Raw genomic sequence first — 15,516 nt, forward strand, 5'->3', positions numbered from 1 at the left:
AACTTTATTTACTTATATTACACCTGAAGTCTGCAAAGTGGTGTCACATATATTCTTGGTGCACGTCGTGTTTTTGATATAATTTGATCAGAACTTCATGTTTGACAATTTCTCATCTAAACGAAAGATACATTCATTAGATTAAAAGCTTGACTGCTCTTCGAACTATACCAAACCATACGACGTAGCAATCTTTTTAAAGACACATGCATGTCAACCTAGACATAGTGACCATGTACACGTATTATCGAGATCTACAAAGACATTTGTCTTAACATTCATTCGTTGCCAAGGCGCTGTCCTCTGCCCCAGCCTCCCCAACCGCCACCTCCTCCACCGTTGTCCTGGTCACGTGGCCTGCGACTGGCAGGGGGCACACCAAAGCCACTTACACCTCCCTGGCGGTTTGGAAGAAGCTTGTACCTGTAAAGGAAGTGGAAGTTGACAAGACAAGCGTCATTTCTTTGATTCATGATACCAAAGCACAGTTAGTTTTGTTAACTAAATTTACGTATATAATTAATTAGTCTGTTACGTGTACAGCAGTGAAACGTGCCTTTGTTTCCTAAAGACAAAATCATTCCTATGTATATAATTTTATTTGCACATTAAGTTTACCATCTGCATATATACTGTTCACATTTTAAATCTTGAAGTCAACTGTGTATAGAAGAATATCTTCAACAGTGCATATAACTGAGTATGTTGGTTAAATGATGTAAACAAATTGCAATGTTATAACTATATTCATTATGTTAAACTATGCTAATTAATGCAATTTCATGGCAGAATAGACAATTTAAATAAATGATGAAATTTGAATAATAATACTTATACATTCCAGGCCTCGCATTCATGTGAAAAATCCTTTGTCTGGAAACATTAACACCAGGGCTCTCATTAAGTTTTTAGTCACCTGTAGCCTGGTTCTTCACACCCGTAACAAACTTGTTACTTTGTGGGTGAATTCTTTCAACAACAGGCAATTTCACCCGTAGCATCAAGGGAAAATCAAGCATACTTGGCCGTAACGGGTGTCATGGGTTACGGCCGTTAATGACAGCCCTAAACACAAGCATTAGGATGTCTAATGGTCTTCAAATTTAGGCACCATTTATGCAAAGTGTCTATTGACATAACAGGTTATGTTAGTGTAAGTTAAGGCCTGTAAGCGCCGTACAGGAACCTGATTACAGATAAAACTTAACCCTAAAAAAAAAAACCATACAGTATGGATGGTGTAGAAAGGAAACGCTGTCCTCCAAAGTCTTGTGGGTATTTGAACATGAGAAAGAAGTACAGGTGTCCAACAAATATGCCAATAAGCTCCATAATACCACTGGAAGAAAACAAAAACATCAAAGATTTACACTTTGAAAACATACAGTGAAACTTGTATTAAGCAGACCCCATATTAAGTGGACACCCTGTCTTAGCGGACACCAGCTGAAGTCCCAAAATTTTCTTTCCACGTTTACTGTAAAATAAACCTGGATACAGCAGACACCTCTATTAACAGACGCGGACACCAATATTAAGCCATTTTGCTGCACAAAACCTGCAATAAGCGGATGCTTCGAGGGCATTTTACATCTAAAGGTTCAGCTGAGACTCCTTTAACATTGTTCAGCGATGTCGTTTTAAAGCTAAGTGATTATTGCAGATTGATGAATTGACTGACTGGACATTGTGCTATGAGCAGTCTTTGATCTCACACTGTGTCACATTGTGTTACAGAAGAGTTAATTATTATTGCACAACATATTAGAACCTGTTTGAGCAGACACCCTCTATTAAGCAGATGTTAATGAGGGTCCCAAGGGTGTCCCCTTAATACAGGTTTCACTGTACTGTAAAAATATGCACCTTAAAAGCCATGTTCCTATGTATGCATGCATGTTTACATTGCCTGATGCAAAAAAAACAACAAACAGTCTGGGAGAATTTAACAGTTTATGTAAACAGGAACAGTAAAGGAACAACATTCTTTAAACACTACATGTACATACCCTCCCTGGATGATCATGTTAAATATTGCCAGCACCCATGGAAGGTACATTGCCTAAAAACAAAAAGAATGCATCTTCAAAATCCATGTGTACACAACTTAAGTTCTTTTCAGTTATTGACGAACATCACACATAGAACGGTTTGAAGAAAGTGAGTGAACTGACGGGCACATGTAATTTTTTGATGTCACTGAAGAATATGACAGACACAACACACTAAGCTAAGGGAAATAGAGCACTTGCTCTGATGGAGGCCTAGCATTTGTAACGTCAGCTTCACAAACTTGCTATGGGAGTTAATTTACCTGTACCAACTTCAAGTTGATAATCCAAAGAAAAAACTTGAAAATCACCTTCAGTTTAAAAATAGTTTTAAAGTGGTACTATGATGAAAATCGCATCTTTCCTCCCTAAGCCATTTTAAAACATAAACAAGTAGTCTGTATGAGAAGAAAAATGCTATTTACTATTTTCCAAATATCTCTTTTCATTCCAGTGATATTCAAGTTTTTAAAATATGCAAATTAGCCAAGTGATGACGTCATACACTCAACCAAATCTGCATCAAATATAATGAAGAAAGATATCTAAGCCAATTTGTATCAGAAGTGTTTGATTCTTTGCAGTAACATTGTTCTACTTGTGCTCCACAATACGAGCTTGACAGTCTTGTTACCATGGCAACATACTGGGTTCCAGACCTCCCCAATATCATTGGCTTTTCTGGCCACCTTTGGCATTCCATTTTGATATTTGCTAATGATACCTCATATGCATGATACAGCAAGCATATGAATATGTTAGGTTGAGTTCATGGCCTTGTTTAATGTTTTTTGGGCTGAAAATCACCAAAATATTGAAATCAAGTGGGTGGAGACTGGAAAAGAGTGAGTTGCCATGGGAACAGAATTTTTTATGGCCGTAGGTGTGTTGCCTGTAGAACTATTAGCCTACCAAGTTTCATTGGTCTGTGATGCAAATTGACCAAGATAGCTCTATTTCATATATACTTGATATAATATTGGGTTGATTATATGACGTCATCAGTTATCTCACTTGCATATTTTACACATTTTTCAAACTTAAATATCTCCAGAACAAATACAGATATTTGCAAACCTTAAATGGCGTTTTTATTCTTTCATAATACACCGAAAAAAAATCAAGGGGTCAAAATTTGATCATAGTACCACTTTAAGTGTTTACCTTTCATTACAGTGACACAACTTGACAAGGGTAAGAAAAATTCAAGATGATTAATACAGCTGAGTGCTTTACTTTTATTACAGCAGCACAACTTGACAAAAGCTGAAGATTATTTTTGACAAAAAAATAAGCAAAGAAACAATTCTTGAGTTTGTAAGAAAAACACTACGATCCGATGCATATGACCTCACACATTGCAAGAGCACAGGATCACAGAGAAAAAGAAAAATGAAGCAGCAGAAATTGACTGAACTTTACTATACAGTCATGGATGAGCTCACCCTGCATACACTGCACCTAGCAGTTTCTAAGTGCTAAAGCAAAGGAAAAAAGAAAGAAAAGTAGCATAGGGAATATAAGCACTTTGACTTTGATGGTAGGAGACCACTGACTGCATATTGTTTACTAGGCATTTATAATATTATAAAGATAAAGGCAAGCCTACCTTAAATTGCATTCCAAACCAGAACTGTACAATTGTATCTTTATTTACTTGGCACCAAACATACAGAACACTTAAAACAAGGGGATCCATGAGAAGCTGAAATGGAAAGAAACAGATTTTAATCTTTGTAAGACCAACATTACACGACCTGACACTTATTTTTACCATCAGTGTGCAAACCAGTTTTTTATTTGTTCCATCAATTAGAAGATAGTAGGTTGTAAATTTAAATGTCATAACTCTCCTTCTTTTTCCCCTTTGTCTCAGATATTATAATTATTAAATATTATATTATAATATATTATATTACAACTACTAAATTATTTTACTTTTTATTTATTTATATCAATTTTATTTGCACTTTGTACATGCAAATCTGGTGCCAGGAGGGAAGAACTTGTAATAATCTTCATATAAAGCTGACCTGCTTAATAAAAATATGTAAACTACAAACAATTCTAAAGCATTAAATGTTCTCCTCTGTGGACTCAAATTTAAAATGTAAAGTAATTTCCTGTACTCAGAGCGCAATAAAATATTTTTTAAAAGTGGAATATTTCTTTCGGCTCAACCAAACTTCACCAGCCACAATACTATTATTACTGTTGACTGTGGGCTAATAAAGACAAGGACATTTATCTGAATTTGTAAAATAAAAACTATGTTGTTTATATTATTTTGAACAAGAACGTGATAAAATATCCAACCTAATTTAAACATGTCCCGAGGCATCATCAGGGCTCAAAAAAAACCTTGAATTCCAGCTTGCCCTTTGGACAAACAGCTCTCAAATTTTGCTTGTCCTGCGCAAGTCTTAGTTAACTACTTTTTTTCTTATTTAGTTGGCACATGACTTGCTTTGGCCCTTGCCCATTGGGCAAGTGAAAATAAAAAGTTACTTGCCCCGCAAGAAAATTTACTTGTACATCCTGGACAAACGGACAGCACTTTTTCGAGCCCTGATTATTCTAAAAAGAAAACTAACTTACTCTCAAGGGTATAAGAAATCCTATGATCTGATGTCAGACAAGTCAAGGAACATTCCAGTTAGCAAATTGTACCACCAAATTACATTCAATTGAGAAGCTTATAAAAGGATACAATTAAAATACAACAATTGAAGAGTATCATAAACAAATAGTCAGCTGGTCGACCATCAAAAAGACCTGCAAGTAATTAAAAATGAACTTTATTGTCATTAGCACATCTACATGCTTTGACAGAAAACAGTTGCTGTCCATCATAGCACTGATAGCCTGCGAACACAGATGTATTTCCAGCTGTCGCTTGTCTCCGCCCAAAAATAACATCTGCGAACCCGAGCCAGGAAACGATTTCTGTGATGTAGGAATTCTAAGCCAATCACAGTTTAGCTCAAATAGCCCCAGAACTACTGCACAAGGTATTTGCTACAAGGAGCACTCGAGTTTCATTCTATCATGGAATCTGATTGGCAAAAGAGAAAACAAAAGTCATTACATCACAGAAATCGACAGCTGGAAATACATCTGTGTTCACAGGCTATACCACAAATTGATTTCTTCACAAAATTCTTTCTTCGAAGAAAGAAACCTAAGCGTGCAGCCAATTTTTATGATCAGAGGTGAACTTCCAAAATCACTTTGGTCATTCCATTCCAAAAACATAAAAATTTTACCTTTCAAAACGTTACTCAACTAATCAAACAACAAACTAATTATAACATAATTTTTTATGATGAATAAATAATAATATTAATGCTCAAATCTCAAGATTAAAATTCCCATTGTAAATGCTAGTTATAAAATAAACCTACAATATTTAGCAACCCCACCAACCTCACCCCTGATTAATTATTGACCACCATCTGCTCATGAAAACAAAAAGCGGTTTTAAGTTCCAAAAACCGATTCTTTGAGAACATTCTACCATGCATTAGCATAACATCAGTGGTGTTGCTCATATTAGCAACAGTAAACATGTTTGATATGTTTAATATAATGGTTAGTTTCTCCATTTCATCAAAGTGTTTTATGTGAGCTTTGTTGAATTGCATCTGATAGTAGCAAAATGACAGCACCACATTGTATGAGATAATCATGAAATAAACCAGCATCACCTGTTTCAAGCCTTGTAGAGTAGGAGTATAAGAAATACATATTAATGAGGTAATGAAAACCAGTCTGAGGTACAATGGGGTAGAAAACGAATGCTGTGAATAACCTCCATATCTGAAAATTAAGAAAAATGATTCCAGTATGTAAGTGCTGAGGTGTGCGTCAGTTATGGACCAAAGCAAAAGTCCATGTTAGAGTAGTTGTTAAGGACACTAGACAAAGATCAATTTTGATTAGTTAATAATTGTCTCTTTATCTTAGTTACGAACGTAGTTACAATGTTTACTTCTTTTTTATTGGTTTTGTAATCGGACCTTTAAGCGTCACCATGCGCATATAAAAGCTGAGTTAGCGTCCCTTTAAAGTAGTTTTTCTTTCCATCTCGCGTGGTCTTGTTGACCTTGAACTCTTGGTGCTTTTTGATTTCCCAACCCTTGGCTCAAGCAGGACCGATATGTGAGTACCTTTGTCATTTTGATTAGGTTACATTTTTTATAGCTATGGGCGAAGGAACACAAAGAAAGATTTGTACAATGTTAATTGATTTATAATCGTCTAAATTAGAAAGTGTTCTGAACGTTACTAGAGTGAACGCCCACCTTTTAAGCTCGAAAGCATTGAACTGTTAATTAGTTCCTTTTGTTGTTTACTTCTGTGATCGAATCTTATTTAGTATCTTAGCGTAGTATTATGCTGACTATTTTTGATGTACTGTTATTCAATTTCGTTATGTTGTCGATTCCAAATCGTTAGTTTGTCTCGTGTAAGTTTTGACTATTTGTTACGCAACTTTTCCACTAAATTGAAAGAAATTCGTTACATAGTTATTTCAGTTTACGATCATTTATGTTGATGCAATAAATCGCCGATAACCGTCAACTTTGGTTTTCCGTGGTTTACTTGTCTACCCTTGAAGACGACCTGTAAAGTAGTCCCACCCACTAGTTTGTCGCGACACGCCTAGAGCTCATTTTGTTTTGTCTCGTTTTGGAATTTGCCAGTCGCTGCAGACGTTACAGTAGTTTTAACCTGAGTGTTGAACGTTGTTCACATTTGCTTTTGCACTACAACAACAAGCGATTGGCTTAACAAAACTTGTATCACTTTGTCATCCAATCAGAATAAATCATGACTCCCTTTGCACACATGTTCCCATGCTTCACATAGGCTCCATTGCATGATTTCAAGTTTTAACATCTTTTGCAATAAAAACACACTGAAGAGTAACCAAATGTCAATTTTTTTTGATTGAGAGAGAGGGGGGCAGGGAGGGGGCGAATCAAAAAGCACTACACACACAAATTAAAGTCACACAGTATTTTCCTTCTACAATTTAATTTGCAGCATGCAACTTATTATTTCAACAAAAATCAACACATCTTTTAACACAACACCATGCTGTTGAGTAGAAATGTGGCTACATGTCCGGCAGTTGGACAGGTTTCTTAAAATACTCCGTGTCCGGCAGACTCTAAACATTTTTTTAGTACAACAACTTAAAATGAACGTTATGACAGGCGACCCCAAGAGGAATCGAACCCGGGTCACCAGCCTGGCAAGCGATACTGATAACCACTGCACCACCACAACCGGCCAGCGAAGTTTGGAATTTTTTAAGTATTTATGGACTTACCCTTAGCATTATTGAAAGCTAACCATAAACAGGCTAACCGCAGAGCTATTTAGGCTAACCGGAGTGCTATTCAGGCTAACCGGAGTGCTTTTTAGGCTAACCGGAGTGCTATTCAAACGTTTTGACTGCTGGTCATTTTATAATAGTCTACGTTATAAATCCTGATATAGCGGGTGCCAGGCTCACCAAAATTAGTATTCAGTCATATAAACAAGGATTTGACATTATTAACTGAAATTTTTAAAAAATAATTTTGACTGCCGGACACGGAGTATTTCGAAAAACCTGTCTGGCTGCCGGACATAGAGACACAGTGTTCAAAATACTGTAACCAACCGCTTCAATCAAGGTTTTATCAGAGGCTTAACATTTGCAACATGATCTGTATGGTTCATAAGTGTTCTGCCATCCATCGCAAAATATAACGGACTTGATATAATATAATGGACAACATATATAATGCCAACCTTTATTAAATTACAGCATGCATATAATTATGTAGACATCGAGTCAGAAAATAAAACAGTTGCCAGGGATGAAATTCTTACCCCATCAAAAATTCAGAAAGTTCAAACCTCTAAATTAATTATTGTTTTTTTTTATTTGAGGGATTCAATTCTTTGATACTGTAACTGAGCTTATATCCGTGTGTGAATTAAAAAAAAGTGTGTGCATTTCTGTGCAAAATCTGTTTAAAAACCTTCTCGTCCGCCTTTCAGAGAGCTTTACGTACTTGGAGCTATTTTCTGGAGTCATTGATTCTTACCTGGAAACGATATACAATACTTGCATAGTCCAGGATGAAGTACATTCCATTTATCAATCCCAGCCTTCCAAGAAGGGGAAATACGATGGACAGAGAAAACCACCATCTTGTGACAATGGGTATGCTTCGAAACCATGTTCCAAGTTCATTCTCCGCCATTTCTTTCCAAAGATTGAAATCTCTAAGGCTCTTACGTTTTCAAAAGTTTTCAATCGTTTGTAGAAGGAAGATAGAACCCGTAGCAAATCGTCAAAGGAACATTTAAAGTTGACACACTTATTTTTTCAAACAAAAACAGACGTGGCGACAAGTTATAGACTGGCCCGCCGGCGCAGTGGTTTGTGGGGTAGCTAGGACCCAGTCTACCCAGACAAAACGAGACACAGTAATACCAAGGAAAAAGCCATAGGTAAGCAGCAAAAGTTGCAGGAGTTTCCTTGGCATGGAGAAGCACCTTTTTAAAAACTGTTTTACTGGAGGAAGCTGTACAATAGTCTATCAGTTGTTAGGGTTCCATTCTCAAATTGAACAACATTTTATCGTACTTTGAAAATTTCAAACTAGATTTCTGCTAGTTCACAACACATTCAGTAGCTACATGTATATAATCAAAAACAATGACTGTCAAGCTGACCTGATATTTCTCCTACCTTCCTCTAGCCTGCATGCCGGTGGGATGGGGAAACCGTATGAAGGCCAATCAGGGAGGCCCTGCCCAAAAGGGTACCTTTATCAGTCTTCAGGTATATAAAAGGGTAGCTATTTTACAAAAGGTTTGCTACAGGTCAGGGGAAAAAATTCTTCAAGGTCTAGGAATTTTATTTGGAGTCAGGAAAAATTGGCATTTTTGAAGAAAAGAAAGGGGAAACAGAAGTAATTTAACATGGCTGATTTAATACCATTGAAGGCTGGAAGAAACATTTGGGGTGACTGTGATCTCAACGATATATTTTTAATAATGAAGAAAGAAAATTTGTTGAAAACTTATCCGTCTTAATGAACAAGTAGAAAGGATGGTTGTAAGTTAACAATAGAAGCTGCTGCTAGATCTGACATATTTATTAAGCCCTACATCATTAACTTCATTTCAAGGGTTTAGAAAAGAGATGCAATGTTCTTAACTAGGTATGTGCAGGGGGTACCTTTTTTCAAATTATAAAAGGTATGCAAAACGAGGACCTTTTCTATCAAAATTGCCATGGGCAGTCCCCCCCCCCCCAACCCTCAAACATGTCTCCCACTTGTGTTGGGTCTTGATTGTATGCAAGCTTCCCAAGTCTCCCAACAAAAGTTATGACCAGCACAACTGTTCACCAGCAAAAGGCATTTGCAGGGTGATCACTATAAGAAGCATATTTGCATGAATACCAGCAACCCGATTTTAGAGAAATAAAAATTAACTGAAGCTTTATTTAAAATTATCATGATTTTGACCAAACAATAAAGAATGAACCTAACAATTCTTTCAGCAAGAGCAATTAAAGTGCAATAATTACTTGTAAATAAAAATATCCTTCCTATTAAATATCTCAATAATTGTTTTGCCATTTTAAACCTACATAACTCAAGGTTAGTTGAACCGTAAGGGTTGTCTTCATGAAAGGTTCGACATAAATAACCCATATGATATCATTAGTTATTATCACTCAAAATTCAGTTCACTTGAATCCAGCTAAACCAGCCAAAACATTTTGCTCTACATGTTGTACAAAAAATGGAACAGATAAGCAAACTACAGTCAAACCCCTATTAAACAGCTACTCTTGGGGAAATGGGAGGTGGTCACTTATTAGGGGTTGGCTGTTTAATGGCGGCTCGTGTGCTCTTCACCATCAGGTTAACACGTAATCACCTCAAGACAATCATAATAAATGTGTGTTTGAATGTTTTTATCAGCCGTCAAATTCTATTTCAGACTCTAATATCTTTCATCACCTTTTCCAAACCAAAGCCAAATTATCTAAGTGTATTGAATTTTGTTTGTGGCCATTTCATGGGGTAAAGACAATAGAAAAACCTTCATTGGGACGACCATTAGGTAGCTGTGGCCGCTTAATAGAGGTGGCTGGTTAATAGGGGTTTTATTTACAGTGTTTTACTGACAATAACTTTAGGACTTTGATTTCTGGCTGCTTAATAAGGGGTGGCCGCTTAATAGAGGTTTGACTGTATACTGAAGGTGTCATTTGTTGTGTTAGCTTACATGACCTATTGTTCAAGTTAGTTACGTGCAAGATGCATGTTGGTCATTAAAGATGGCGTGTTGAAGTAAACACGTGTTGTTCACTGAACACTATTGTAAGATCTTGTAAGCCCAAATAACTGAACATCATTGTGCGGACTTCACTAAAAATAATGAACCAGGTTACAAAATAGTCAAACAATAGCTGTAACAGATTGTCAGGGCTTGGATACATTTTTTCTACTGTCAAAAAATATTTTGGCAATTTTTATGTGCTAGTTACTGTGATGAATGCTCTCTCTTGAATTATAATTTTATCACATATTTATTTAAGACCTAAACTTTGCCACGAAATTCTATACACTGCTAGATGTTTCTTTTATCTCACCTGTGTTAAACACACAACATAATAGTGATGTAACAAATCCTTAAATGCACTGAATTTGTTAACTGTCAAAGCAAGTGGCCACAGGGTATCACCACACGAGAGGATGTGTCACTGCAGCATGCCAATAATTATGTTTGCAGGGTTTGAAAAACAAATTGTGTTTGCCTTTCCCTGGACAAGCAGCTCTGAGCTGTGTTACACTTGCCCTGGCCGGCTTTTACCCTGACACTTGGCCAGGTTCTCAAATGCAATATATAATTTGAATTAAAAATCAGAATTCATGCTTCATAATAAATATAAATTCTCTTCTTATTTTCCAATATGTGATTGCTCACTGTCTCACATTGAAATAATGTCTCACTGTAGCTGTGGATTAAAAACGAAAATGGTTCAGAGGTCACTTATAAACATAAATAAAAGAGACAAATAAGTACGCATTGAAAGCATAAAAGCATGCATTGATTTGATAAAATTTAAATGTAAATGTATGCAACACTGTCATTATCTTCATGACAAAATGAAGTGTACTTTGTATTGCATTAGTTCATAAGCTCCTGCCAAATCCTTTGAATTATGGTGCCTTTCCATAACACAAGAACTATGGAGCACAAATCCTAACTAGCAATTACATTTTTGGCTGCCATTAATCATAATTACGGCAACGACCAACAAAAATTGTAAAAAAGAAACAAACAAAATAGATCAAATTCTACCAAATGCAACCCACAGATATGGCTTTTTGAACCTGTTGAATTAAACTTCTGTTTCCTAAGAGGTCCACTTTTTAAAGATGATTGACTCCAGCAAAACATGACACCATTGATTGAGCAGAGTTTATGTTATTGAAAGGTACAGTAATGTTCACTTACTTTTTTGCCTTAAAAGAATTATTAAACCTCAGTTGGCTGACATCTTGCCTGAGCACTTTCTTACTGCTGATCAATGAGTGAGGAAAGAAAGTTGCTTGCCCCAGACAACCAGACAGGGTTTCTTCAAGGTCCTAATGTAGATGTTTTAAAGTACCCCTGTTACATGCTACTGTGACATGAACCCCTAAAACATGTATCACTATTTTTAAATAAACCTTCATTTGAAACTTTCAGTGAGGAAACTCGAACCACAAACACTGTCTTTGCACATTATTACCCTGACCTTAGAAAGAAGGCTCAGAGTCAGAGTACATTGTAAAAGGCAAACAAAGAGCCTTCAATGTATCATTCTGTAGTCACCGAATAATGTGGAAAAAAAAAATGTCAAGACTGTTCACAGTTTGGGTGTTCTTACTGTAACATCATCCAGGTGAAGCTTGTCATTCTTGTTTGAAGTGGTGGTAGACATTCACTGGAGCAAAAATCGCCAGAGCGCCTACACAAGACCCCGCTTGAAGACTCACACCATACCACAGAAGATGCTTGTGACCTTTCTCACGCATTATTCCTCCAATTGCAACTTTGATGTATGTTACCAAGGCAACAGCACTGACACTGACAAATACCTTTCAAAGGAATTGAATTATTTTAGGATTTTGCATGACAAAAATACAATGGTTTTGTTATATTGTCATCTTGCTGTAAGAGCAGTTAAGTATTCTAACCATGTAAAATTATCATGAACATTAATTGCTATGGCACAAATTTACCTCATCACTTCTCTCCCACTCCACCCCCATACTTCCCATCGCCCTCCCCCCCAATAAACAAAAACACTTGGAGTAGAGTTTTCCCATCTTTGAAAGGAAAGTATTTAAAGATGTGGTACTGTTCTTTGGGTAAGAACATTAACCAGTCACACAAAAATATACAACTCAGGTTGTTGAGTTGTTATATTAGTGATGACCCAGCAATCAATGACCAATCCATGACTTATATGTTTATGGTCAATTCGTTATTCATAGATCTTTTGATAATCTCAGCAATAATGAATCACTGATCAACTGATTATCCATCAGTTGCTCACTACTAGATTTAATCCCACAGATGCTTTGTGTGCTGGTTAGAGGCACACCATAGTGAAAAATATGGCTTAATGTAATTTTATACAATTTTGACTTAAAGGTTTTCCTGTGCCAAAGGAAAGGATTGTTCTTTAAACAATCATTTGGTTCTGTAAGATATTGTTGACTTTAAGACCCACCCATAGAGGCGTGGTGGCCTCATGGTTAGTACACTCAACTCTGGATCAAGTGGTCTGTGTTCGAACCCTGGCTGGGGACATAGTGTTGTGTGCTTGGGCTAAACAGTTTACTGTCACAGTACCTCTCTCGAACCAGGTGTATCAATAGGTGCTGTCAAATTTAACACTAGAGGTAACCCTGTGATGGACTATTATCCCATCCAGATGAGAGTAGAAATACTCCTAGTCACTTCGTGCTACAGAAACCACCTTGATGGGCCATTTGGCTCATATGTAGACTTTACCTACCTTAAGACCCACACACTTAATGTCTGGGCTATAAGTCACATAGTTTACATGTATTAAATGTGGTAAATGAAATTAATGTTCCATCACATACTTACTATCAAAACAGCACCAGAATCTTCACATTGTAAGAGTACATTGGGACTCTGCGATGCGACAATAATAATGTATGTACACATACCAACGTACACACAACTCAGCACTGCTATGACCACTGATGACATTGTTTGCATAAATGGAAACACAAAGCAGGTGACTGGATTGGCGATGTTAGACAGCGTGAGCGTTAGATGATAAATGTAATAGCTATAAGGTATGCAGGCATATGACTGGATAGCTGGTATGACTCCATTGCTCAAGCCACTGACTAAGGCTAAAATCACAAACAGAAAGACATCACTCCTTGTGGACAAATTTTTAACAATATAGTCCTCTTGAAAACAAGAATTTTCAATGTTTTCCCTCTCTTCGTCACAGACAAGTTCCATGGCTTGTTCACATCCCTGGGCCCCTTCATCGTCACCTTTGAAGTTTTTCACTACCTGCTGTCGTTTTGCCACAGGAAGGTAATTCAGCCCCAGAAAGGCCAAGCCACAGGCTACCATCATTCCAGTCAGAAACCAAAAGAACACTTCAACAGAGAACTTAGGCCCTGGAGCCCCGCTACCTGTGGTGGTATTGTTTGCTGACGTTTCATTAGTAGTACTCATAGGAGCCAGGGTGGGGTTTACACAGGAGGTGTGTGACCCCCCTCCCACACCCTGCGCTAAAGCTACCAGACTAGGGAAAAGTCCACCTAATCCTCCGCCACCGAAAAAGGGACTCATGTAAACTTCTCGGAAGGTGGCCATGTATGGCAGAAACGTGACCGAAGAAGAACAATTTACCATGGCGAGAAAGAAACACAGAACCAAAAGTGCGGTGCTGCGTTCAGCTCCCGCAATGAAGCTCGTTTCTTTCCAGAAAAACGCCAAAAGCGCACATGCTGCGATTCCAACGAGAACGCTGATGTAAATGGCCGGTATCTCGCGAACTATTCGTGGGAAGAATTTATTTCCCAGAGTAAAAGCCACAGGCGCTATGTTGGCCAGTTGAATTATAACTGTTAGGTAGGATGGCAGAGACCAACTTTCTGGGATTTCTTGAACTATGATGGGTAATTCAACCCAAAGTGCGTTGACTGCGATCCATGAACCAGTGCCGAAAATCACAACGAGCACATACGTTATAATGGAGATGCTGGAGAAAGTGTTCTTGATGCGGTTCTTTATGCTCTCCCAGGCCATTTTAACAACTTGTAAATTTCAAATTACTTTGTCTCTTGTCTTCTTGTGTAAAGCTGATATAAACAGAACACAATTGTGTCACGCTTAACCGCCTCAATTACATAATAAATGCTCTGCCCGTCTGCCAGCCGCTTATAATTATAGAGTAGTAGTCATTCTTTTGCTCCGTCCGTCGTGCGTGACGCGATGGCCGCGCGAACTCTTAGTGGCTCGCCCCAGGATTTCACGCGGCCATTTTTTACGGTCTCGCTCCCCCGGACTGGGCGAAAGAGGGAATACTCGTGGAGAAACTCCACTGATAGCGGCCGGGGGGAGGGTTAGGGTAACTAATTTTGGTTGATTTATCGACAAAGGTACCCCGGTAAATCCGCCTGTTCAGTCCCGGGGGAGGGGACTCCCATTCAAAAATGACGGGGGTAGTGATAAGTTAATAAAGATGGTGAATTTTAAGCTCGGTAATGAAATGTGAAGGTGAATTAATCAACATGACGCGAGCGTGGGACAAATTCTGTCGGGGACTCAGAATTTTTCTTTGTCCCACGCTCGCGTCATGTTGATTAATTCACCTTCACAATGACGGGGGTGTTCGTCGTACCTTTTAGGAATTAAAAGCGCGGTTTTGGTACCTCTTAGAGTGTTGAACCTCAAAAGGTCCACATCGGCAGCTTTTGCGGTATTTTTTTAGGGTATCGAGCAGAAAAAATATGATAGGGGTTATGTGTTATGTAAGAATTGCTACCTCTTAGGGGAGAAAAAATTTTAAGCTAAGCTCACAAAGCAGGATTTTGGAACCTTTTAGGGTTTTTTTTCAAAATTTCTCACGAGCACCCCCGTCTTTTTTATATGGGAATCCCCCGGGGTTCATCTTTCGCGTTTGAGTAGCGCAGGGTCACTAAAAAACAGAGTGATAAAACTTCAAACTTGTTACATTGACCTCTGAAACTGACCAGATTAATTTTGGATCCTGATTTGGAGAAATATATTTTACGGTCTAATCATTCGCTTCGCTTTGACGAACGTAGATTATTTTACCTAATAAAATTAAAGGTAACCACTTCTGAACTGCGAACGTGCAAAAAAACAGCCC

At 37.7% G+C, this 15,516-nt stretch overlaps 2 protein-coding genes across 4 annotated transcripts; both read right to left on the reverse strand.

Moving 5' to 3' along the window:
- On the reverse strand, positions 1–9,457 carry LOC145466813 (derlin-1-like). The gene is made up of 8 exons (XM_081450523.1): positions 8,156–9,457; positions 5,759–5,870; positions 4,762–4,826; positions 4,650–4,676; positions 3,661–3,756; positions 2,010–2,062; positions 1,229–1,339; positions 1–423 (listed from the first exon to the last, which is right to left on the reverse strand). The coding sequence occupies exons 1-8, from the start codon at positions 8,312–8,314 to the stop codon at positions 279–281; spliced, it is 768 nt and encodes a 255-aa protein (XP_081306649.1). The 5' UTR covers positions 8,315–9,457; the 3' UTR covers positions 1–278.
- A 78-nt stretch (positions 9,458–9,535) lies between these two features.
- Positions 9,536–15,375, reverse strand: LOC145466796 (riboflavin transporter 2-like). 3 transcript variants are annotated; one of them, XR_014041978.1, is made up of 3 exons: positions 13,242–15,375; positions 11,536–12,220; positions 9,536–11,505 (listed from the first exon to the last, which is right to left on the reverse strand). XR_014041978.1 is itself a non-coding variant. In XM_081450506.1 (3 exons), the coding sequence occupies exons 1-2, from the start codon at positions 14,427–14,429 to the stop codon at positions 12,035–12,037; spliced, it is 1,374 nt and encodes a 457-aa protein (XP_081306632.1). In that variant the 5' UTR covers positions 14,430–15,375; the 3' UTR covers positions 9,536–11,091; positions 12,010–12,034. The 3 variants fall into 3 exon arrangements, 2 of the variants coding, with proteins under 2 accessions (XP_081306632.1, XP_081306631.1); XM_081450506.1 differs by having other exon boundaries at positions 9,536–11,091; positions 12,010–12,220; XM_081450505.1 differs by having other exon boundaries at positions 9,536–12,220.
- Between the last annotated feature and the right edge of the window lie 141 nt (positions 15,376–15,516).

This window comes from Orbicella franksi, chromosome 13, assembly GCF_964199315.1.
Source record: "Orbicella franksi chromosome 13, jaOrbFran1.1, whole genome shotgun sequence".
In the NCBI taxonomy this organism is placed as follows: Eukaryota; Metazoa; Cnidaria; class Anthozoa; order Scleractinia; family Merulinidae; genus Orbicella; species Orbicella franksi.